Below are 20,504 nucleotides of genomic sequence, written 5' to 3'. Positions count from 1 at the left end.
AACTCTCATACACTGATCTTTTTCTTCAATCTAGTTGTAGCAAAAAACTCATCCCCTTCTGGAATGATTTTGCTGTCTCTAGCACAAAACAAATTATATAAAGGAAGGGAAACACCAGCTCTTCTTCTAGCTAGTAGTTACTGGATTTTAGCACTGACACAAAAAATTAAAATTTTATTAAATCTTTCACCTTCTTCAGCTGTATAATATCAGTCCTAAAAATTGGAGGTTCCAGCCTTCATGTTACCTCTTTGACTCTTCTAAAGGCTATGAATTCTTTCCTAGATTTGACTAATAAATGTAACTGTCTTTTATGCATTTGTATCCAAAGCCCCTTGAAGTTTATGAGAAAATATCTCTTATACACATATCCGTGGACTCTGGATAAAAGCATCCTAACATGAGTAGTGTGGTTCCTTTAAAGCATCTGCAGGAGCTGATAACACATAAAACTTCTCCTGTTGAGTTCTTTCTTTACATTTGTGATCACTTGAGTTCTGTTTTGCCACATAGACTTGCTCTTGGAATAAAAACCAAGATGTTTTTAAAAAATAGTTTTCAGAGTTTGGTACGAGAACAAAACAACTTGTACCTTCCCCCTCATGAACGTTTTTTATTACTGCACTTTCAAAATGACCATTCATACTATCCAGCACTTACAGTAAATCTGTGTCAGTTCATAGGCTCAGCAGAAGCTTCTAACTATTTGACCTTCTGTCCTCGCAGATCCAGCCTGCTGCTCACTGTGACCCTCCTAGTAAACCAGCATAAATTTGCAGACTAAGATTTCTGTAGCTATAACATAAAAATTGTGAGAATGACAAGGTTCATTACATTGCCAGGAGGCTATATTCTGTAATGTAGAACTGAATCAAAGGACAGACTTTAAATATATCAAATAAGTTTGGCAGATTGGATAAATTTTACTGCTGATTTAATTAGTGGAATTCTGTGAAAAGGGATTCAACAAGGTGTTGCTCCCATGATATGTCCTTACAATTAAAGGCATGCCAGAATTGTTCATTCTGTTTTAAAAATCAAGTGGATTTTGAAAATTATTAAATACATTCAGCAGCATAGCCTTGATTTTAAAATAATTTGGAGATATACATGTGTTTTAAATATTATTTGTCCATGATTTTTTATATAGTTTAAAAAACACGAAGAAAAGAAAGAATGGTATTTTAAACTCATGCCCTTCTGAGAAGGGCTGTTATGGTTGCCAGGCAGCTGAAAGATAGTACTCTCCTCTCGGGGAGGTCATAGTTGCTCTTTTTATTGGTGAAGACTGGAAGTCAGAGGTGTTAGCCTGCTTGGAAGTGTAAATGCAAACCCAAGTATCTGGCTGTGCTCCAAAAGTGGTGCCAAACTCCTTGTTCGCTTTGTATATTATGGTATTTTATGATTAGCAGCGCAACTTCGAACACAGGAACGTGCACTGAAGTCAGAGCATGCTGCTCTACCAGCATAAGTGAGCGTCTTGTTGACAGGCACAAATCCTCCCTAACTGCTGATAGCCATCTTGCTTATAATGTGCTTCAGAAAACAAGTAGCACAAGGAAGGTATTTTCTTTTTGCCAATCCTTTCAAAGTGGAACAGATCTGCAAAACAGAGCACAGATGGTAGCAGAATAGTGGCTTAAATGCAAAGCATCAACTGAATGAGGCAAGTGGTACTTTTCCATTTATGAGTAGTAGCTTTGAATCTTCTTTCCTTGATGTATTTTGTTTTAGAGACACACTTTAAATATACAACAAATATCAGAAAGTGAAAATTGTAGTGGATAAAATCACGATTATAAAAATCTAGAATGAAAGGAATAAAACCAAACAGCTTACCTTTACACATATATATTTTCAAACATTGGCAGTAATTTCTCACCAATAGTTTCTTAATTAAGATTTTCTAATTAATCAACAGCAAAGCAGGAGCTTTGGAGAAACAGACACAACAAAGTAGGTAGAACTCTTTAAAATTTTATAGCTAAGCAATTATGCAGCCTTAAATTCATTCTGGCAATATTCAGACACCAAAAAAAAAAAAAAAAAAGAAAAAAACAGTCTAGATACATGATAGATTAGATATTGAAATTTAAAATAATACTGGATTATAATTTGTGACAGTATTTGGTGTCATACTGAAAAAATGCATTTAAACACATCTTAAGCATTGTATTCTACTGGTGATTTTAAAATAGGTCTCATGTCTCACAGTTGTTGCATCCAGTATTTTTAAGACTATATGAGTTGGGTGGAACCTGTTTTTCAGTATATCATACATGTGCAGGTACACAGGTCTTAATGTAAGCAATTCTGAATCTTTCAGAAATTGTAATCCAAGCTTGAGACCCCTCCTTGCATCAAAGTCAATACCAAGAATCCTGTTATTCTTTGCAGTGTTGGGATTTTGGGTTTGCTCTTTTCTCCTATTTCATTTCTTTTGCTAGTTACATTTGAAGTTAGAATAAAATAAAGCAAGAAGGAGACTGAAGCTTGCAGGCTCTCAAGTAGCATTCCTGCCAATGCGGATAGCCCCTTGGCTTTTCATTGGTGGCTAGCATGGAGATGAAAGGGAGAGCACAGAATCATGTAGCCAAGAGTGGCTGAGGTGGGAAGGCAGCTCTGGAGATCATCCAGTCGATCCCTCCTTCTTAGAGGAGGGAGCCCCAGCTAGAGCAGGTCACTCAGACTGTGTCTGGTTGGGTTTTGAGTCTCTGAAAGGTTGGAGATTCCACAAACTCCCTAGTCAACCTGTTCCAGTGTTTAACTGCTCTCACAGTAAAGATGTTTTTTCTTATGTTTAAGTGGAATTTCCTTTTCTGTTTGTGTCCGCTGCCTCTCTGTCCTGTCCCTGAGCACAACCAAGAAGTCTGGCTCCATCTTCTTTACTCACCCTCCCAAGTCACCCACCCAAGTTAGTTAGGCTGTCCCCCCCAGATTCTTTGTGGACAATCACCTCTAAAACCTCCTCACAGTTGGAGTTTAAGTTGTGAGTTTGGAACTGCTGTGTGGAGCAATCCCCTGTCTTTCTGTTCCTATGCACAGAGCCCATGGTGATGTTTCACTGCTGGAGCACTTCATTTAGGTGCCTGAAGATAGTATAAATACCCACTGCAGTGTCAAGACGCCCTGCTAGCACAGATGAGGAAAATGAGACTAGTCACATTCACATCATTTTAGAAGCATTACTGTGGTAAGCAAAGGTGCTTTGAGACTTCATATGCGGTGGATGACTCCATATGCTGTGGGTGAGTCCCTCCTTCGTTTCTGGTCTCTCTGTTTCACTTTAGTAACAGTCTATGCCATGCTTAATGGAATTGGCCTTTGATCCCTGAAAACCTCAGTGCGGCTTCATCTGTGGAGTCATGGCACCCTCCTTCACTATATTTTAGGGTTAGGAGGGCATAGCTATTTCCCACACAAAGGGTCATCTTAGGACATTGCAGCAAGGGAAGATGATGGGTTTGGGAGCTGTCAGGTCTGATGGTGTTTTATTAGAGACACATACGGATATCTCAGTTCAGCAGATACCTCGGGACTCAGTGCACTGTCAGCACAGTTTTCTCCTGGTCTGGAAAGCACAACAGCTGTTGGTGACACAAGATGCCACAGTATGGTGTTTGCTTTTCTCCAGGTCTGCTTGAAGGTGTGATTTGCAATGCTGCAAAGAGATTTCTACCCTGCAAGAAACCCCTTGGGAAAGCAGGGTTTGCTGTTATTTCTGTGAGTAGCCTTTTTCAAAAGCATGGATTTTCAGACCTGGCTGCTCTTGACTTGGGAAGGGAGAGTGGGGGGAGAAAAGAAGTCATACAGAACACATGTTCTGCAGCATCAGCAACAGATGAGGGAGGATTTGATTTTAGCTTCAGGGAAGCAGAGTCAGAACTAAGCTGCCAGCATGTTGCACACTGGTTGAATGAAAAGTGTTGGGTTGGGGCACTTACCAGAGCCAGTTGTACTGCAATCTGATCATGATTCCAGATATTAAATATCATTTTATGATCGTGATTTAATAAGTATATGTATTGGCACTGATGCCTTATATACTATCGCTGAGGCCAGACCCAAAGTTGCTTTAATCAGCTGAGAAGTTCTCATGGATTCCAGACGGTTTTAGATGACAGACTCCATGCTTCATTAATGCATTCTGTGGTTGGGAACTTTCCAAAAGAGTTCAAAAATTTTATTTTATTTTTAGTTTATTTATTTTAGTCTTTTCCACATTTTTAATCTAAATAATTGACATTATGCAATCAGAATAAAATCTTCTGGAAGCAAGGTTCCACAGGGCTTCGTAACAGATGGCAGAGTGCCTGGTTTTCCATGGTAATAATAATACAGAAATGGGAATGCTTCTGTTCAAATTCCTTTCACCTCCCACTGTACATTTTGCAATGGTCTCTGTCCTCTTAAAGCTGTGCTCTGAATATCTCCATGATGATTTGGACATGATTTCAGAATAGGAAAATGTAACAAGTTGCTTTACCATCCAATCCTTTAATAAATGTATGACATCTGGGTCTCTTCCTCCTATTGGTTTCTTTCTATAGGTTATTCCCCTACTGACTGGGGAAAAAGAAGATGCATTGTAACAAAATTATCTGGTACTTTTTCACTTCTGAGAGCTGAAACAGCACCAGCATTAATACTGTCCTAAATTCAAGGAAAAAAAATAGATTCTTGGGATCATAATACAGAGCAAATAGAGAATACTAAAATATGCCTATCTAAAGGAAGAGAGTGAAAACAGATCAGTTTGAAGAGAGGTAATAACACTTGTACCTTGTCTAGTTAGTGCGAGATCTAAAAGCCCTCATTCCCTTCATGCTGTTTTAGAACAATCTGTTATTTGATAATAGTTACAGCTTTTTGTCCTACAGTCAGCTGAGGGCAGCTGTTGTGCACTGAACGTCTAAAAGGAAGATTGATAGCAGGGCTATTGTTTGTCACTATGTGGGAGACTGATATAGCAACCAACTTTGAAACAATGTTGGGTAGTTCTGATTAAAACAGTGTCTGTGCTGTCTGGGTGGTGGGAACGGGCTGATCTGGCTTAGTCCTGACCAGGCTGCTCGTGCTTGGTGAGTTTGGAAGGACCCTTCCCATGCCGTGTGCACTCGCAGGAGGGGGCTCGGCTTAGACGTTTTGCAGGAGATTTGTGGAAGGACGGGAATGTGGAACAGAACAGTACTTTTCCCAACCAGATCTAAAGCTCAAGTCTCTTTTCCCTGTTAAAATGTTATGGTAAAATGTTTTACATCTCTTCTACATAGACCTGTGCCAAAATCCACCGAATCCATTTAGGGGGACTTTCACCAACTTGTGCTCTCTGCAAGGGTCCAGAGTGGGAGCAGCTCTGCCTGACTGCTGACCTAGACCTACTGGTCAAGCAGTTCTCTTAGGCCATGCACTTGTCTTCAGAGTCTGTGATGTTCCTCCCTTTGCCTCTAGTCTTGGGTGACTAGAAGTCCCAAAGCTAATTTCAGGGGGTTTTAATGAAGAAGAAAGAAGATATACATCCCTAATCCTTTTCTTCATAAAGAAATCTGTGGAGAAAGAGTTCATGAACTAGATTTTTCACTGGCACAACTTTTTCACTGAAATCCAATGACATTTCGCAATCCCCACTGAGAATTGTCCACAGGAGAACAAGCATAATTGTGATGCTCATATGCTATGTCTGCTCATCACAAACAGATTAGCTTTAATTTCCTAGTCTGGATGACAGCACAGGCTATTCAACATTGTCTTTGGGTTGCTAATTGTCAAAGAACCTACTTATTTCTTTTTCAATGTTATTGCCATGGGAACTGGCTCAATTGCAGGTCCAGATTTCATCTTTACTGTTCACTCACTTTCATTTTGATCTTCAGACATTCTTCAGGTGCCAGGAAGAGGCAAAGGATATTCAGTATTGTTCCTTGAAACATGTAGTCACTCCCTGAGTTCTCCAACCTCCACTATGCAAGTGTAGCCACTCGCATTCTGTGTCTCTTAGGGCAAGAGACTTGAAACCTGAAGATCTGCTACCTGCAGCCTTGTTTTCTGTGATAACATTGCTCAGCAAGCTTGAGAACAGCACAGCCGATTGCTTCCTTATCTATTTTTCAAGCTTTTGCAAGTAGTGACACAATGTTGCAGAGAGAACAATTACAATTTGGAGCACAAATCTAGAAAATGTTTTGTAGATGAACTAAAACTATTGAAAACAGGTGTAATCAGGAGTCAAGGAGAATTTCCATTAAATGTACATTTCAATATCAAGAATAATGAAGTCTCTATGTCAGAATGCAGATAATGAAGTACTTAAGGGAGGAACATATCTCCACTATATGTGTGGTCTGCATAAAACAAATGATGGCCTGACCTATAGGTGTTGTTGTTCTTATATTTTTGGGATTTGAATGCTGTTTTGAATGTGTGAGATCTCTACATTTATTTAGTTTAGGCATTCAGCTGTGTACCAGGTAAATGTGCCCTCTTTTGTAACCTGATCTGTATTCTTAGAGGTGGAATGTAGGGGCTGTACCTCTTTGGAGACCTGTTGCAAGCTTGTTTTAATCAGGTGATAATGGAGTTCTTTCTGATAGAATAGTTTTTATCCCTTGGGAAATCTTGTACGTTTGAAAGTGGATGGGGTGGGAACTGAACTGAGTTATGTATGTTTTCTTTTAAGTGTTTGGAAAACCTGGATAAGTAGCCCCTAGGCAGCTATAAGATTAGAAACTGGCATTTACATAGCAAGTCCTAATATGAGCTACTGACCTTGGTGACATTACAAGAGTAATTTTCACACAGATAGCATTTTAATAGAGTAGCTATAATGCATTAGTCATTGATGCCTTTGCTTTGCATCAGACGTTCAAATCCTTATGTCTACTTTCCACTGTACTTGAGCTACAGTCTAGTTACAAGGAAAAAAATCTGTTCTTTATTACTATATTGTTTTGTCTCTGACCCTTTTGTAATACAGTTTCATCATGGAGAAGTCTTTCTGTATCACTGTACAGTCTTTCATGCCAATACACATCATTATAGATCATAAGAAGTTGAGGGGAATAAGAGCCCTGATGTTGCATGGGAAAGTACCTTTGCATTACAATGCTTCATTCTTTTTGTACATACAATGTGTTGAGATTGATTCTCTTTCACTCTGACACGACAGAGTACAGCACATGCCCTTGTCTGTCTCTCCAGAGAGTGAGTTAACACTGGTAATAGAATGGGTGAGTTTAGGAAGTACAGGAGGTAACAGAATTATATGGCTTTGAGAGATCTATTTTTAACTTATTGAATTAAGTTGTTAGTTTATACGAGTGATTCATTGGCAGAGGTTGCTATTGTTGCAGAAGGGCTTGTGTAAATTGAGCATGGCTGGTTATATGGCTGGTTTTGGCTGAACCTGGTAATATGTTCTCTGTATCCTCAGAATCTGTATTCAGAAGAAATGAGGGGAGTTTTTAATTTTGAGGACTACCATTATCCAGCTTGTCTGCAAGACTTGCTTGCCTTAGTGAAGGAGTGCTTTCCTTTGCTTTAGCCTCTGCTAGTGAGAGCAATGCATAATCTAGTGTTCATACTACAGGAAAAGGTGCTCAGGAGCCGCACTTGTATTCCTGATTCTGTCATAGATTCTGGCAGTTTTCTTGAATATGAGATGTGGCTTCCTGAAGGAGAAAAAATAAAGTAAAATCAAGAGCCAGGGAATGAGTGGGCACTTTTGAAACTGTTGGCCTCAATATGTCAGTTTTTGTATTTCTAAATTGGGGGGTTATAAGTATTTCAGAGGACTCCGGAAAGGCTCTGTGAATGTTTGCAGAGTGTTTTGGAGAGCGTAGCATGGCAAGTTGCACTGCAATGCCAGGAACAACATCTTCTCTTCAGATCACACCTCTGGAGCATTTGTACATTTGGTGACAGTCCCATATGACAGCAGTCGATTAAGAGACCACCATAGATCTGATTTCCCCAGATGTATCATTCCTCTCTTCCTCAGAAATTTTATCTGGAGTAAAAGAAGTATTTATGTATTTGTCCTAAATGCCCCCAGAATATGTCAGAGCTGGTATCATGTGCCATTTCTTGGCATATGTGATGTTTGTGCCCAGAACACTGTTTTACAGGATGGGTTACCATCGGTCTTGGGAGTGTGTGAAAGGCTAGGCTCTTCAGTGGAGTTCATAGCAAGTTCTCAGTCCACCTTTTTGTAAAAACATGATTACAATAAATTGTGCATGCAGATTTTACAGATTATTGTGAACGTATCAATCATAGTTAAAGAGTTAGAAATCTTTCAGAAAAAGAAAAAAAATGTTTCATTAACCAATATCTGAAAGGAAACCCAACTTCTTCCCTTTGTTTACCAATAATATGTGATTTTAATAAGTTGCCTGCCCTGTTACAGTTTGACATACAAACTTTGTTTGACGTACTGTGGCTGTCCCTTGCACTTGGAGGTTGAATGTACTACATAGAGCATGTAACTTATGAGATGGTGTTTTGTTCATCCTTTCAGTTAATTCTGTGTGTTCTTTTTTCCCCTGCCTTTGTGCTGCACGGCTGATTACCACCCTAGGACCTTGCAATGGGACACAGACCCCTCAGTGCTGCAGCTCCAGTCTGACTCTGAACTTGGGTATATGTCAGCTCTTTTTGTTATTTGTTTATCATTTCTTTGCAAGAATTATGTTGAAAATGCTTCCCAGTTGAGCTGGTTTTATGTGATTTTCATTTGCTTTGTTGACTCAGAAAGACCATAATTTAAGTTTCCTTTTTTTAGTTTCATGAATAAGAAGCTTCATCAAAGCCATCTTTGTGGTAAAAAACAACTATTTAAAGAAGCTTGTGAAAAGATAAGCTGCTATTTCTGTTGCCTGAAACACAATACAAATAACTATTTCATTACAGATGAAATGTTATTATTGTGGCACTTAAATGTGCATGTACAGTTACATTGGCCTTGTTTGTACCTGTTGATTCAGACTTTTCTCTCTGAATCATTTGCAAGGTATTTTTTCCCCTCCTTCCTGTCTGCTATAATTATGCTGTTTTCACTTGCAACAACAATTTCCCCCTTTTCCTTAGGAGATGTATATGTGCTTAGAATTGTGCTCTTAAGTATGATCACAGTACAAGAGTAATTGCCACCTTAATCCTGTTCAGGCCAATCAAGCATTTTTTAAATTGTACTAGAGCTAAAATTGATATTTTCTAGTTTGGGATGGAACTTCAAGGCTAGGTTGGATGGGGCTTTGAACCTGATCTAGTGGAAAGTATCCCTGCCCATGGCAGGGGCATTAGAACTACATGATCTTTAATATCCCTTCCAACTCCAACCATTCTATGAGTCTATGATTCTCTACCCCACACATCTGAAAAAAATAGTTAATTTAAATAATTTAGAAATGCTTACCTGCAGAGATATTTAGCATAAACTGTTCCTCTGCAAAGGATAGGTAGCAGTTCCTCAAGTTCTTGAGGTATAGGCAAAACAAAATGTCTATATTGAAGAAATTGCTCCACCTGTGAACTTACGGGCTTGCCTGTCTGAGTCTCCAGGCAAGCATCTTATGGTTTTACTAGTTCATGTGAAATTAATTAACCATTCTATAAGAAAAAACACAATTTCCCTTTAACTACTGATTGACAGTGCTCCCAGGTGCAGTTAGGGATGTTAGGGCTATTTACCAGGAAAGAGCAGGAGTGGAAAGTATCCAGAGAGCTTTCTAAACAAGGTTTCTCCACATCCAGAAACACTAGGATTGTTTGTAATTTCCACCTGAGTCACATAGATCCAGCTTCTACAACTTTACCTGGACTGTACCAAAAGGGTAGGGGGTTTTTAGCTGTTTTAATATACAGAAACTTTTTTAAAATCTCAGATGCCCTTTCCCAGAAGTTTGGATTAAAAGATGAGCACTCCCAGGAGCAAGGTTCCTCAAACAGCTGTGGAAGACAAGTTCCTTTGACTTGTGAAAAGATAACCCTGAGTATAGCCACAAGACTTCAATCTTTTATGAGTGGTCAGTGCAAAGACATAAAAGAAGCATGCCAAAGAACAAATCCACAGTTAGGCTCTGTAATGAGAGTCCTGCCCCTTTTGAAAGAAAACTCTTCAAAACCAAAGCAGAGTTAGAGAGAGGACCAGACTTTCCTCTGGTGTCATGAGACTAGATTAAAAAAAACAAAACAAAAAAAAAAAAAAACAAAACAAAACAAAACAAAAAAAAACAATGCAAAAGAAATGCTGCTGTCAGCAATTAAATTATGTGCGTAGCAAAACACTCCTAGCAGATATATCTTTATTCTGGCACCTACAAACAGAGGAATAAATTTTAATGCATGGACTTTAGTTATTGTCTTCCTACTGACATCCTGTAATCAGTTTTGAAAGGAATCTTTTAAAGCTTATGTGCTCTCTAAAATGAATATTCAGCAAAATGTAAATTATAAGAATTATCAGATGAAAAATAAGGATGATAAAGCAACAGAGTGTTTAGTGCTGCCCTAAAAAGAACTCAACTAGAACATTACAATCCATATTTTGTAAAGTCCAGAATGCTCCAGTTGTCCCTGAGTGCTTAGGACCAAGCCAACTTTTAGCTACACAAGAACCATTACAGGTTGCTTAACAGAGTCAAAAAAGAACTAAGAGGCCACATTCCTTCAGAAGAAGAAAGACCTCCCTATCTTTAGCAGTAACTACCAGGATATGGGTGACACTAGGCATTTGTACAGGCACCTGTAATTGCTGAATTAGGTGAAAAATTCCACACATTCTCTCAGCACAGTGCTCTGGGATGTAGCTTCATTAGCAGTCTACAAAAAAGTTAGCCCAACTAGAGGTTAAATCCAGCTCTCTATTAGGATTGATGTATCCCATCCTTGGGCAGTTGAGGAGATATGGAGTGACTTCATGTGAAACTGTTGTTGTAATTAGATGAGGTTCAAATTAGGCCCAGATTAGACACTTAATTAGAGATTATATTTAACAGAGACCACTGTGAAGAAGCTCTTTCAATGCAAAAGGCTTAAGAATCTTGGTAAGTGGAACCAGTAGCCTGAGGCAGCAGGGAACTGGTTGCATAGGGAAGTCTAACTGACCAAGTACACAACAAAAGTTGTGCATCTGGTGCTGATGAAGGAGAAAGCACATGAAGTTTTGCTGGGGTGAGATATTTATTAAAGCTTGAATTCCACAAACCCTCAGTTAAATCAGCTACAAAAATATAATGCTACTAAAAGTTTCTTTAGCTGAAGTGAATCACGGGCTGTAGAAGTATTTCTGTAGGATTTTCAGACAGTTGTAGCTTTTGTTCTTATTGGCAGACGCAGATGGTTGTAAGGAGGGAGACTTGTTAATTTTTCCCCTTTGAAAAGAAAAAAGACTCAGAGCTGTAACAACTATTTCTGCTCTAGTGCTTTATTATATGATATGGCTGATTCATTCTGATTACCTCCTGAACCAAACTGCATTCAGCTTAATAACAACTCAGCCAGTAAAAGAGATTAGAAAAATATATAGCTGATGTAGCATTAACCAGCTGAAGAGTTCAGTAGGTGTCGTCCAGTGATGACAATTTCATTTTGAGACCCCCATTTCCTTTCAGACATTAATCTTAATTGAATACATAACCCATTGTAAATTAATTAGATCAAAATCCCTTTGACCTCTGTTCTTCTGACAATCTGGAAAATGGAGAGGATATGGATAATATGTATGAATTTTCTGCTTTTCCAAATTGTTCTCTCTAATGACATTGCAGCTCAGAAACATCATGTCCATGAATTTATTTCCCATAAATGTGCTTGTACTTGTTGATCTAGGCAACTGGACTAATTTAGTCGATTTGTTTATTATGTGCATATTATTTTCTCTGCTGAAATTTGGCATTTTTTCCAGTAAAACACTTGCAAGTAACCATTTGTTTATTCTTCCCTCCCTAAAGACAGTCAAATAACATTCACAAAATAAATTGATTTCACACACACTGTTGAGTGAACTGTGCATAACTAAGTGTTCATGACCATGTTCAGCTGACTCTCTTCTTTTTCTCTTACCCACTTAAAGTTAATTGGCTTTACTGATTGATTTCATGTGGTTTAGTTAAAGTAAGGGAAGTAGTAGAAAAAGAAGGTTATACTTGCCCTGTTCCATCTGTGTCTCGGAGCTCCCCTCCAACCCTTGCATTAGGACTCTACTAATCATAAACCTACATCAATTCCACTACTAATGACTCCTGTGGAAGGGAGAATCTTCTTCTTTATAGAAATTACCCACCTTGCTAGTTAAAGGCTCTATTATGGCTCTCATGTCACCATCTGACAGTCCTAATCCAGCCTGGTTTGCACCCCCTGTGCCCTTTCCACTGTTGTGTATCTCAGGCTGAGGATTAACTCTTTTGAGCTGGCAGAACACTGTAGTAATGATGGTGCAAAAGAGAATTTTGTTGCATGTTATGGGGGGCACAGGCAGGTCATTTCTCTCTCCCATTTAGAGTCCCTCTCAGCAGCATGATTTAGGGGTTCAGTAACTGTACTTTATTATGGCAAATGGTTCCTAGGTTAATTTTCATCACTGCAATTAGGTACTTTTCTTGCATAGTGTACTGTTTCATTTTAGCAAACACTGAAGTATTTTTTTAATCCTGTTCATAAAAGCAAACATTCTTGTTCCTTCTGTTGATTTACATTTAGTACAGCTAACCTTTTGATGTCATATATTCCATCTTAGACGCAGACTGCACAAACTAGGGGTGTCAAAGATTACCCAGGTTGATTTCTTACCTCGGGAGGTGGTATCATACTCCAAGGAGACACAGACACCTCTTGCTACGCATCAATCTGAAGGTAAGATTTTTTTTTTTTTCAAAAAACATTTTTACAGAAAATTAGTATTTGAATAAGAGTTAAAGAATGTAAGAAAATTAATAGTAAATCATAATGTAGCTGCTTATCACATATTTTCTCAAAGCAGGTATTGTTTTAGTGATTAATAGCCATTCTGGTGAGAATAATTACAATAATGACTTCAAATTCAGGTGGAACCAAACTACTTCTGCCGTACAATGGGCTGTGCTTAGATAGCAGTTTAGTGAGAACATATTTTCAAATAAATCATTATGAATATAATTAAAATAGTGCTTTATTCAATTTTTATTGCTTTCTCAAGGAAGTTATTCATTCCATGCTTTGTAAAGAGGCAATGATGGAAAGTTGCCCTCAGATATTTGGTCAGTGTAATTGTGTCCCCTTCCAGTAGGTGAATCTTAGAAGTTAGTTTAACTCTGTGCTGAAACAGGAGGCTTACGTATTTTGATGTGGACATTCCTGCTTTCTCTCTGCTGACAGATATATTATCTGTACTCATAGAGTTGTTTGTTAGCTATTTGGCTTTCCTATTGATAAATAAATCTGTGGAGTAGTTAGAGTGTTGATCTATCAGTTCCTTAGACTACACACTTGCCAGTGTTGTACTACAGAGCATGGATTGCAGGTCAGCTGAAACCATTTAAACTGAATGTAAAACTGTACATTAGCCTGATGTAAATTACACACTGTCATAAAGCAGGTAGAAGAACTAAAACTGAAGACAGTCTTGACTAATTTTTGCTGTTATCAACAAAAGATCAAGAAAAGTTCAAGAACTGGGTGCTTTCTTGCAGCAGATAGTGTAGAACTTCACCAGGCTCCACACAGAAGAAGATTCAAGTAGGTTGCAAAAGGTGTGTGAGTAAATCTGTCTAAATATAAGATACTGTCAAGGAAGATACAGTGATAAACATAGCCAGCTTTTTTTTCTGCAACTGGGTTACCAGGTCTGCCTTTAAGAAACGAGAAATGAAAACTGCTGAACTAGGTTCTCAGATTCTACTTTCCCAGACCGCAAGTTTACTCTAGTGATCTGTTGTCTGAAATAGTGTGTACAAGCATAGACAACCCTGCTGCTTCTTAAGCAGCATGTCCTGACAGCCTTGCCATCTCAGAGGGAGAGTTTGCCTCAGAAGCCTCCCTAGTTCAGCCCAGCTCATCTCCGCTTGTCTCTGAGGGCTGCTGAAGGCTCAAGAAGATGGGGTTTGCCCCCAAGGCCTTGCCTTCCTGGATTGAGACCAGTGGATGCTCAGCCCTGGGACATTATCATGGAGTCACTGTTAGATCAGATGGAGAGGATGTCCTTCCTCCCCGACACAGGGCCTTTTTCCAGTGGAAGAGCCTATGGATATGGGGAGTTGAAGGTGTGGCTTTGACATGTTTACCTCTCTCAGGCCTGCAACTCCAGCATTCATTAGCTGACATGCCTTTCTGAACAGACAAACCTCTCTTGAAGAAGCAACTTCTTCCAAGTTCTTGCTTTTCTTCCAAGGAGCATTTCAACTATTACAAAATCCTTTTTTTTTTGGGGTACACGAGAACAATCTCCTACCGTTCAAGAAAACAAAACCAAAAGCAAACAAACAAACAAAAAACCCAAACAAACAAACAAAAAAAAACCAAAACCAAACAAACCAAAACACAACAGAACAACAGTGTGCTGCTGTGGAGCCTGGCAGTCAGGACAACAAGCACAGAGAGCAATGTGGCTTGTCTTAGTTCTCTCAACACAGAAGAAGCTCTTGTTCGTCACTTGTATGAAAGAGGATAAGTGCAAACATAAAAAGTCATGGATGTTAAACTGCCTAGGCCAAACCTGTGATGGGAAAGGCCAAATGGTGATAAGTGGTTTTGCTGACTGGATTTATTATCTTTCATATTCTCTGTAACATCACTGTCAACAAAAAAAACATCAACAGAAGTGAAGTTTTAACATTTAAACACAGAGAAATTATCACTCAATCACTTCCCTCACATGCAAGGGGGAGAGAGAGTTTAACTTATATTTCCTTTCTGCTGCTAGGAAATTCTCTGCACATAACTTGGACATGAATATGGCCCTGAATCAGTAAAGGAGAGTCAGGAAAGTATGGGTATTCCATTGAAATGGTATTTAATTGGAAACTCTATAGAGGGTAAATAAGCTCTGTGATTTTGGTCTCCTAGGTCTGATGGAAATGACTTCAGGTCTTCAATCTCCCAAGCATCTTTATGAATGCTGAGCCCCTCATACTGTCACTCTAAACATGAATAGCAAACAGAGGGGAATTCCTTGGGAGAGCAGTTTTGAGAAGTCTCTATGCTGTCCCTATGCATTCATGTGATAAAATATAGCCATTATCTTTTTAAGATAAATTGTTCAGCCATTACTATGGTTATGTGCTCAGTTATTCAGTATCTGAAGCCTTAGAGTCTGAGAAAAGAGAAAAAGAAACCCCTTACTTATTTAGATGAGTCTAACTTCAGCTTTTAGAATTCACTATTTTGCTGTCTGTCTTGGATGCGGGATATGTCAAAATGCAGAACTTTAGGATGAGATTGACATGTGTTTGCTTCTGATTTGGAAGATAACTAATGAAGGGTACAGCTGGTTGGAAAGATCTTTCCTGTATGATTAAGCCAGCAAAAGAGGACTTTGAGTCCGTTCAAAGCTCTGCAGCTTTTTTGAAATGACAGTATCAGGTTTTCTGCACATTGCTTCTCTAGAAAGAAAGAAACTCCGAGGTATCTTAGACCTAATGCTGTTCTGGAGCTCAGTGGATGTAGGCCTTTGTGATAATGGCTTATTCCCCACCAAATCTTATAAAAATGGTAGAAGAAAGCATCATTGTGATAAGTACAGTGTGGTGCCAGAGAACCAGATGCTATGAGCACTGAAGTCTCACCTTGTCAGCTGCTAATTTTAGAAGAAATAATGTAGCATTATTCTTCACTGTATAAAAACAGATTAACTCCTCTTTTTGGAACAGGTAATTCACTTTATTTCAGAGGAATAATGACATGTAATTTCCCCCACCCACTCTATTATTTAGGGAGATGTGTATATGCATCATTCAACCCTTTGATCACAAGTACCTAATTCTTTTGCTTTATTTAGGTCACAATAAGCTTCAGCCTTTTCTTTTCTTCCTTGTAGGATGACTTCAAAAACACCCAGATCTTGGCTCTGGAACCTGAGGAAAAAAAAGTGTTCTTTACTTTTCCCCTGCTCCTTCTATAACTGGTCTTGAATTTAGGTATTCTTAGACAGTGAGAGAAATTTCACTTGTGCTGCTTTTTCCATTTTGGAGTTGATTAAGACCTACACTGTGCCAAATGTTTTCTAAGAGTTCTCTGGGACACATTTCTTCAGTGTACAGAGACTCTCACATTGACCCAGAATGTCATGTAGCCTTTGATGCTTGGATCCTCCAAAGCACTGCAGAACTGACCTTTGCTGAAGGCAAACCTGGGAGAAAGCAGCAACAGAAAAAGCCATGGCCTGACCTCTGCCAAGGATGAATCCCTCACTGCTCTACAGCAGTGGAAGGAAGTCTGTATGTCTGCCTGCAAGCTACCTTTTCCAGTAGGAAAATAGCCTGCACATTCAAGCTCTGCTGGGTGTTCACCTCAGCTCCAGCTTACTGTTTTCCTGCTCTCTGATGGGCCAGGAGGTAAAGTCTCAGTGAGGAAAACATCACACAGTCCTTGCATTGAGAAGGGAGATACTATTCTGCTCTGGCTTCCCTGAGAAACAGGGGGGCAGCAAGAAGGTGATGGTCTGTGAGCTCTTTGGCTTTGCTGGTCAGTGTCAGGAATGTTGTTATTCCTCTTTTGTGAAGTAAAAACTACTTCTTCATTGATAAAATGAGATATTCTCACTTTTCTGGCTTGTCAGACTGCAAATAGGTTAGTCTGAAATGCTTTTCTGAAAAAGTAGATCCTGTACACCGAAGATCTGACTTTCTAGGACAATGGAGATCCTATGTACTTTACCTGTTTATCATCTTCAACAGATAGTTATTCATGTGAGGAAAAAAATGTGTTACCATACTCATCTCCTGAGCAGAATAACCTCATCCTACATCACAAATGTTTGCCCAGTTCTGGCAAAGAATGCAATTCAGGCCTGTGCTCCATCTGTTTATCTGCTATATTCAAACACTGAGAATATTTTGGCTATTTGAGAACAAGGAAAAATAATCTCTCTACTCCATTTGGAAGTAGACTGGAATGAAGTGGCAAAATGGAGGTGAAACTTGAGAGTCTGGGTTGGCTTCTGCATCTCTCTGACAGTGTAATTCTCTGAACTAATGTTCCTGAAAGTTATCCTTTTTAAAGCACTGAGGGAGGAGCAGGGAATTCTGCTCACAGTCTAATGTTCATGAGACCGTGATACGTGAGTTTAGGTATCTGTGTGTGAGACCAAATGCAAGTTAATATTATAGGGTGAACCAAAACTCTCTCTAGGTGCCATCGACTTGTTCTTCATTCTTCACTAACTAGCTTGATAGCAGAGCACTTCGTGAAGGCATATTAATGTAGATTTCTCATTATTGAGTAAACTGCATATGACTAAAAGTGTCATACACTGACACTGTCTGAGGCCTGTGTCCTACTTTAAGTTTTGATAATAGGATGAGTTACCTGTGACTAGGACTAACAGGCCCCAGTGTTGTGAAAACAAGTCAGGCCTTTGGAAGTTCCATTATAAAATCCATAGATAAAGTTAATTTTACTTTATCATTAGGGGCTGAGGTTTCCAGGTTTAATCAGTGTGGAGCTCTGGCTCTGTCTATCCCATAAGACAATGTGCAGCAGACCTCTAGCACAGCAAATTCTGCACCAGCTCTGCTGTGCCTTCCTGTGTCTGACTAACTCAGCTCTAGCTTTGTGAATGCATACTCTACTTAAGCCAGTCCCACAAATAAGCAAGATCATACTTGAGGTTTCCCATGCCCAATCTATGTAGAACTCATGGATCTGAAGTTGGAGATTAAGTTAAAGAGCTTACTTTGGCTTTTCCCTGCCAGAGAATGTTAGAGCTCAGCTCTAGTCTGAAGAGGACAAGATAAGTCTGGACCGAAGATTACCTTTGAACCCTCATTTAATGGGACATGCAGATGCACATTTGTGCATCACTGTGCATGCAACATATGTGCCAGGCTACATGAAAAAATTGTGATGGAAAGGCATTGGACTTAACTGGGGGGAAAGCAGAGACCCTCTGTTGTAAACAAAAGGTGGTGCTGGAAAGCAGAGCAGAGCACAGAAATTACTACTAAAAAGAGGAGACAACCTAAAGATCATGTGTTAAAGCAGAAGCTCTGTTTTTAAACATTAGTTTAAAATTTAGTATTAACAATATTAAACAAAACAAAACAAAAAAAGCTTAAACATTAATATTAGTGCTAATGGACACTAATTTTGTGAGAAATATGGTCTATCCTAGGCAGTATCATATATCAGTGGGTGCTTTTAGTTAGCTTTAAAAATCTAGTTTGCTTTTTCTTCTCAAACCTCAGTCCATCAGAGTCATACTGTGGATCTCAATAGCTGGCATAAATACCCTAATTCAAGACCGCTTTGTCTGATTAAATCAACAAAGCTTATTTTGTACTGTTGTACCAGACTGTACAAGATTGGATGAGACTAGAACGAAGCGGAGCAAAGATTTGAGGCATTGCACTGTATAACAGTCTTTCAATAATTCTCCTTTATGCCTGTCACAACTGCACCCCCATTTCTAAATAACAAGATTTCAAAGGTGGAATTTTTTTGTTTAATTTAAATTGGGCATAAAAATCCTTCAAAGGCATTCAGGCAGCTCCCTCTGGTGGGAGAACGATGAACCGACGCATCGTGCCTAAGGGGTGCTGGCATTGAGGGAGGGATGCTGGTGTGACCTGCAGAAAAACACTCACCTGATCTTGTCTGAGGGAAGAATTATACTTAATAGAAAATGCTTGAGTTGTGTGACTGAAAAGCTGTATGAATGTAAGTGCTAATGAAAGAAGTGTGAAAAGAGACCAAGCTATTCTATAAAAAGTTGGAAGAAAATGAAAAAGCTATTATCTAGAAATACCAAACAAACAAAAAAAAAAAGCCCTAAAAATTCAGTTATAGATATTATGACAAAAATCAAGGGGAATAATACACTATTTAAATCAGCTGCAATCCCTTGTTCTTGCCAATCCCCTCTTGAAGTACAGTTAGTAAAGTCCAGTTTGTTAAAATACATACTCTCCAGGACATCTGCATCAGGCAGGTTCCAGGTGTGGTGGGTTTGTGTTTCACTCCTAGCAAGCCACAGACATTATGTGTATACCACTAAAGGCTTTCTTCATCATCTGACTCATGATAATTTTATGTAGTACTGAATTAGGATAAGGGCTTGGCTTTGGAGAATGTGTTTCTGTGGTTTTTGTTGTGCAGAATAATGTATTTGACACTGACAAGGGTTTCTTCTGGGAGGAAGAATGAAGAGGCTGCAGTCTGTGGTCATGCAGAGTTTGGTTTTTGAGGACAGGAGACATCAAATGTTTAATCTCCTGAAATATGTAGCACGTGGGCTAAAATAGGATTCCTGTAAGACAGTCCCACTCCATTTCTAAAAGGTAGCCTGTTCCATCCACAGTCTATCAGTATATTTATCAGTGATCATTGCTGCCGTATTTGCTCCCATTCCCCATGTCTCCTCCCAGGTCCTCTCAAGCCTTCTAGAGAAGGGTTTTTCTTATACTCAAGTTGGTTTTCAGAGAGTTTTCAACAGAAAGCCCTCTTAATGCTAAACTGTTTTGAACAGGCATATCTGAGAATTTATTAAGTATCAGTAATTCTCTGGGAATTATCTACTAAGAACTGATTTAACAGAGAGAAGATAGGCTCTGGTCATACACAGCAGGAGTTTTCCTTCTGAGGAAGGAAAACTCTTTAGGTTTCTTAGACTTTATCCCTGATTATTTCATTACACAGGGACATAGTAATTTGGCTCTTTGCAGCTCTTCCATAATCTTGACAAAATCCTGGGAAAGTCCCCTGAAAACCAGGCCCATATGCGTGGGAGTTTCCTGCTCCAAACTGGCCCAGGCCTTCTGCAGACCCTGGTTTCTCTTGCACGAGGTACCTCTGCATTAAATGTGCACCCAGGAAACATATCTAATAATTCTTTACAAGGCTAGAAGGAGAATAACAGACTTGCCACAGCTACATCTACATCTTCTCTAAACCATTCAGGCTCCAGAAAATGATGAACAAACCAGAAAGGTTATCTGCCTTCTCAATGAAATGAGGATCCAGTTTTTAGGCTGTTGTGCAAGTGTCATTCTGTGCAGGGAAGGAATACTGCTTCAAAGCCTCTGCAGACAGCATGGAGAAGGACCATGCTCTACCTCCCCTCCTTGCAGATCTTGCTTGATCCTAATGGATGATCCTCACTCTACACTTTTGAGCAAGTGGATCCCATCCTCCACTCAAGAGATGGGAGGTTACTGTATCCTAGAATAAAACAAAAAAATGTTGTAGTCAGAAACCTTGTGCAGAACTCAGCCTGCTTCTTTAGTTGCAGTGGGAAATACGTAATTGAATGAGATCCTGGTACATCTGGCGTCACTTGGTGGAAAACAAGAGCTCTGATGTTAGCAGCCCTGACCTCA

At 39.2% G+C, this 20,504-nt stretch overlaps 1 protein-coding gene across 7 annotated transcripts in view; it reads left to right on the top strand.

Annotated features, from left to right (window-relative positions):
* DYNC1I1 (dynein cytoplasmic 1 intermediate chain 1) overlaps nucleotides 1-20,504 on the top strand; it is a 195,253-nt gene that overhangs the window by 31,351 nt on the left and 143,398 nt on the right. For 4 of the 7 annotated variants that reach the window (XM_042801890.1, XM_042801889.1, XM_042801893.1 and 1 more), the window contains exons 5-6: nucleotides 8,576-8,635; nucleotides 12,734-12,849. In XM_042801890.1, coding sequence (XP_042657824.1) covers nucleotides 8,576-8,635; nucleotides 12,734-12,849 — 176 coding nt within the window. The remainder of the gene's footprint in view (nucleotides 1-8,575; nucleotides 8,636-12,733; nucleotides 12,850-20,504) is intronic. The other 3 variants (XM_042801892.1, XM_042801895.1, XM_042801894.1) reach the window with 1 other exon arrangement.

The sequence above is a fragment of the Tyto alba genome, unplaced genomic scaffold (genome assembly GCF_018691265.1).
Source record: "Tyto alba isolate M040663 unplaced genomic scaffold, T.alba_DEE_v4.0 Super-Scaffold_38, whole genome shotgun sequence".
NCBI classification, from domain to species: Eukaryota; Metazoa; Chordata; class Aves; order Strigiformes; family Tytonidae; genus Tyto; species Tyto alba.
The sequence above is the reverse complement of the archived record's forward strand: the minus strand, read 5'-3'. Positions and strand labels throughout refer to the sequence as shown.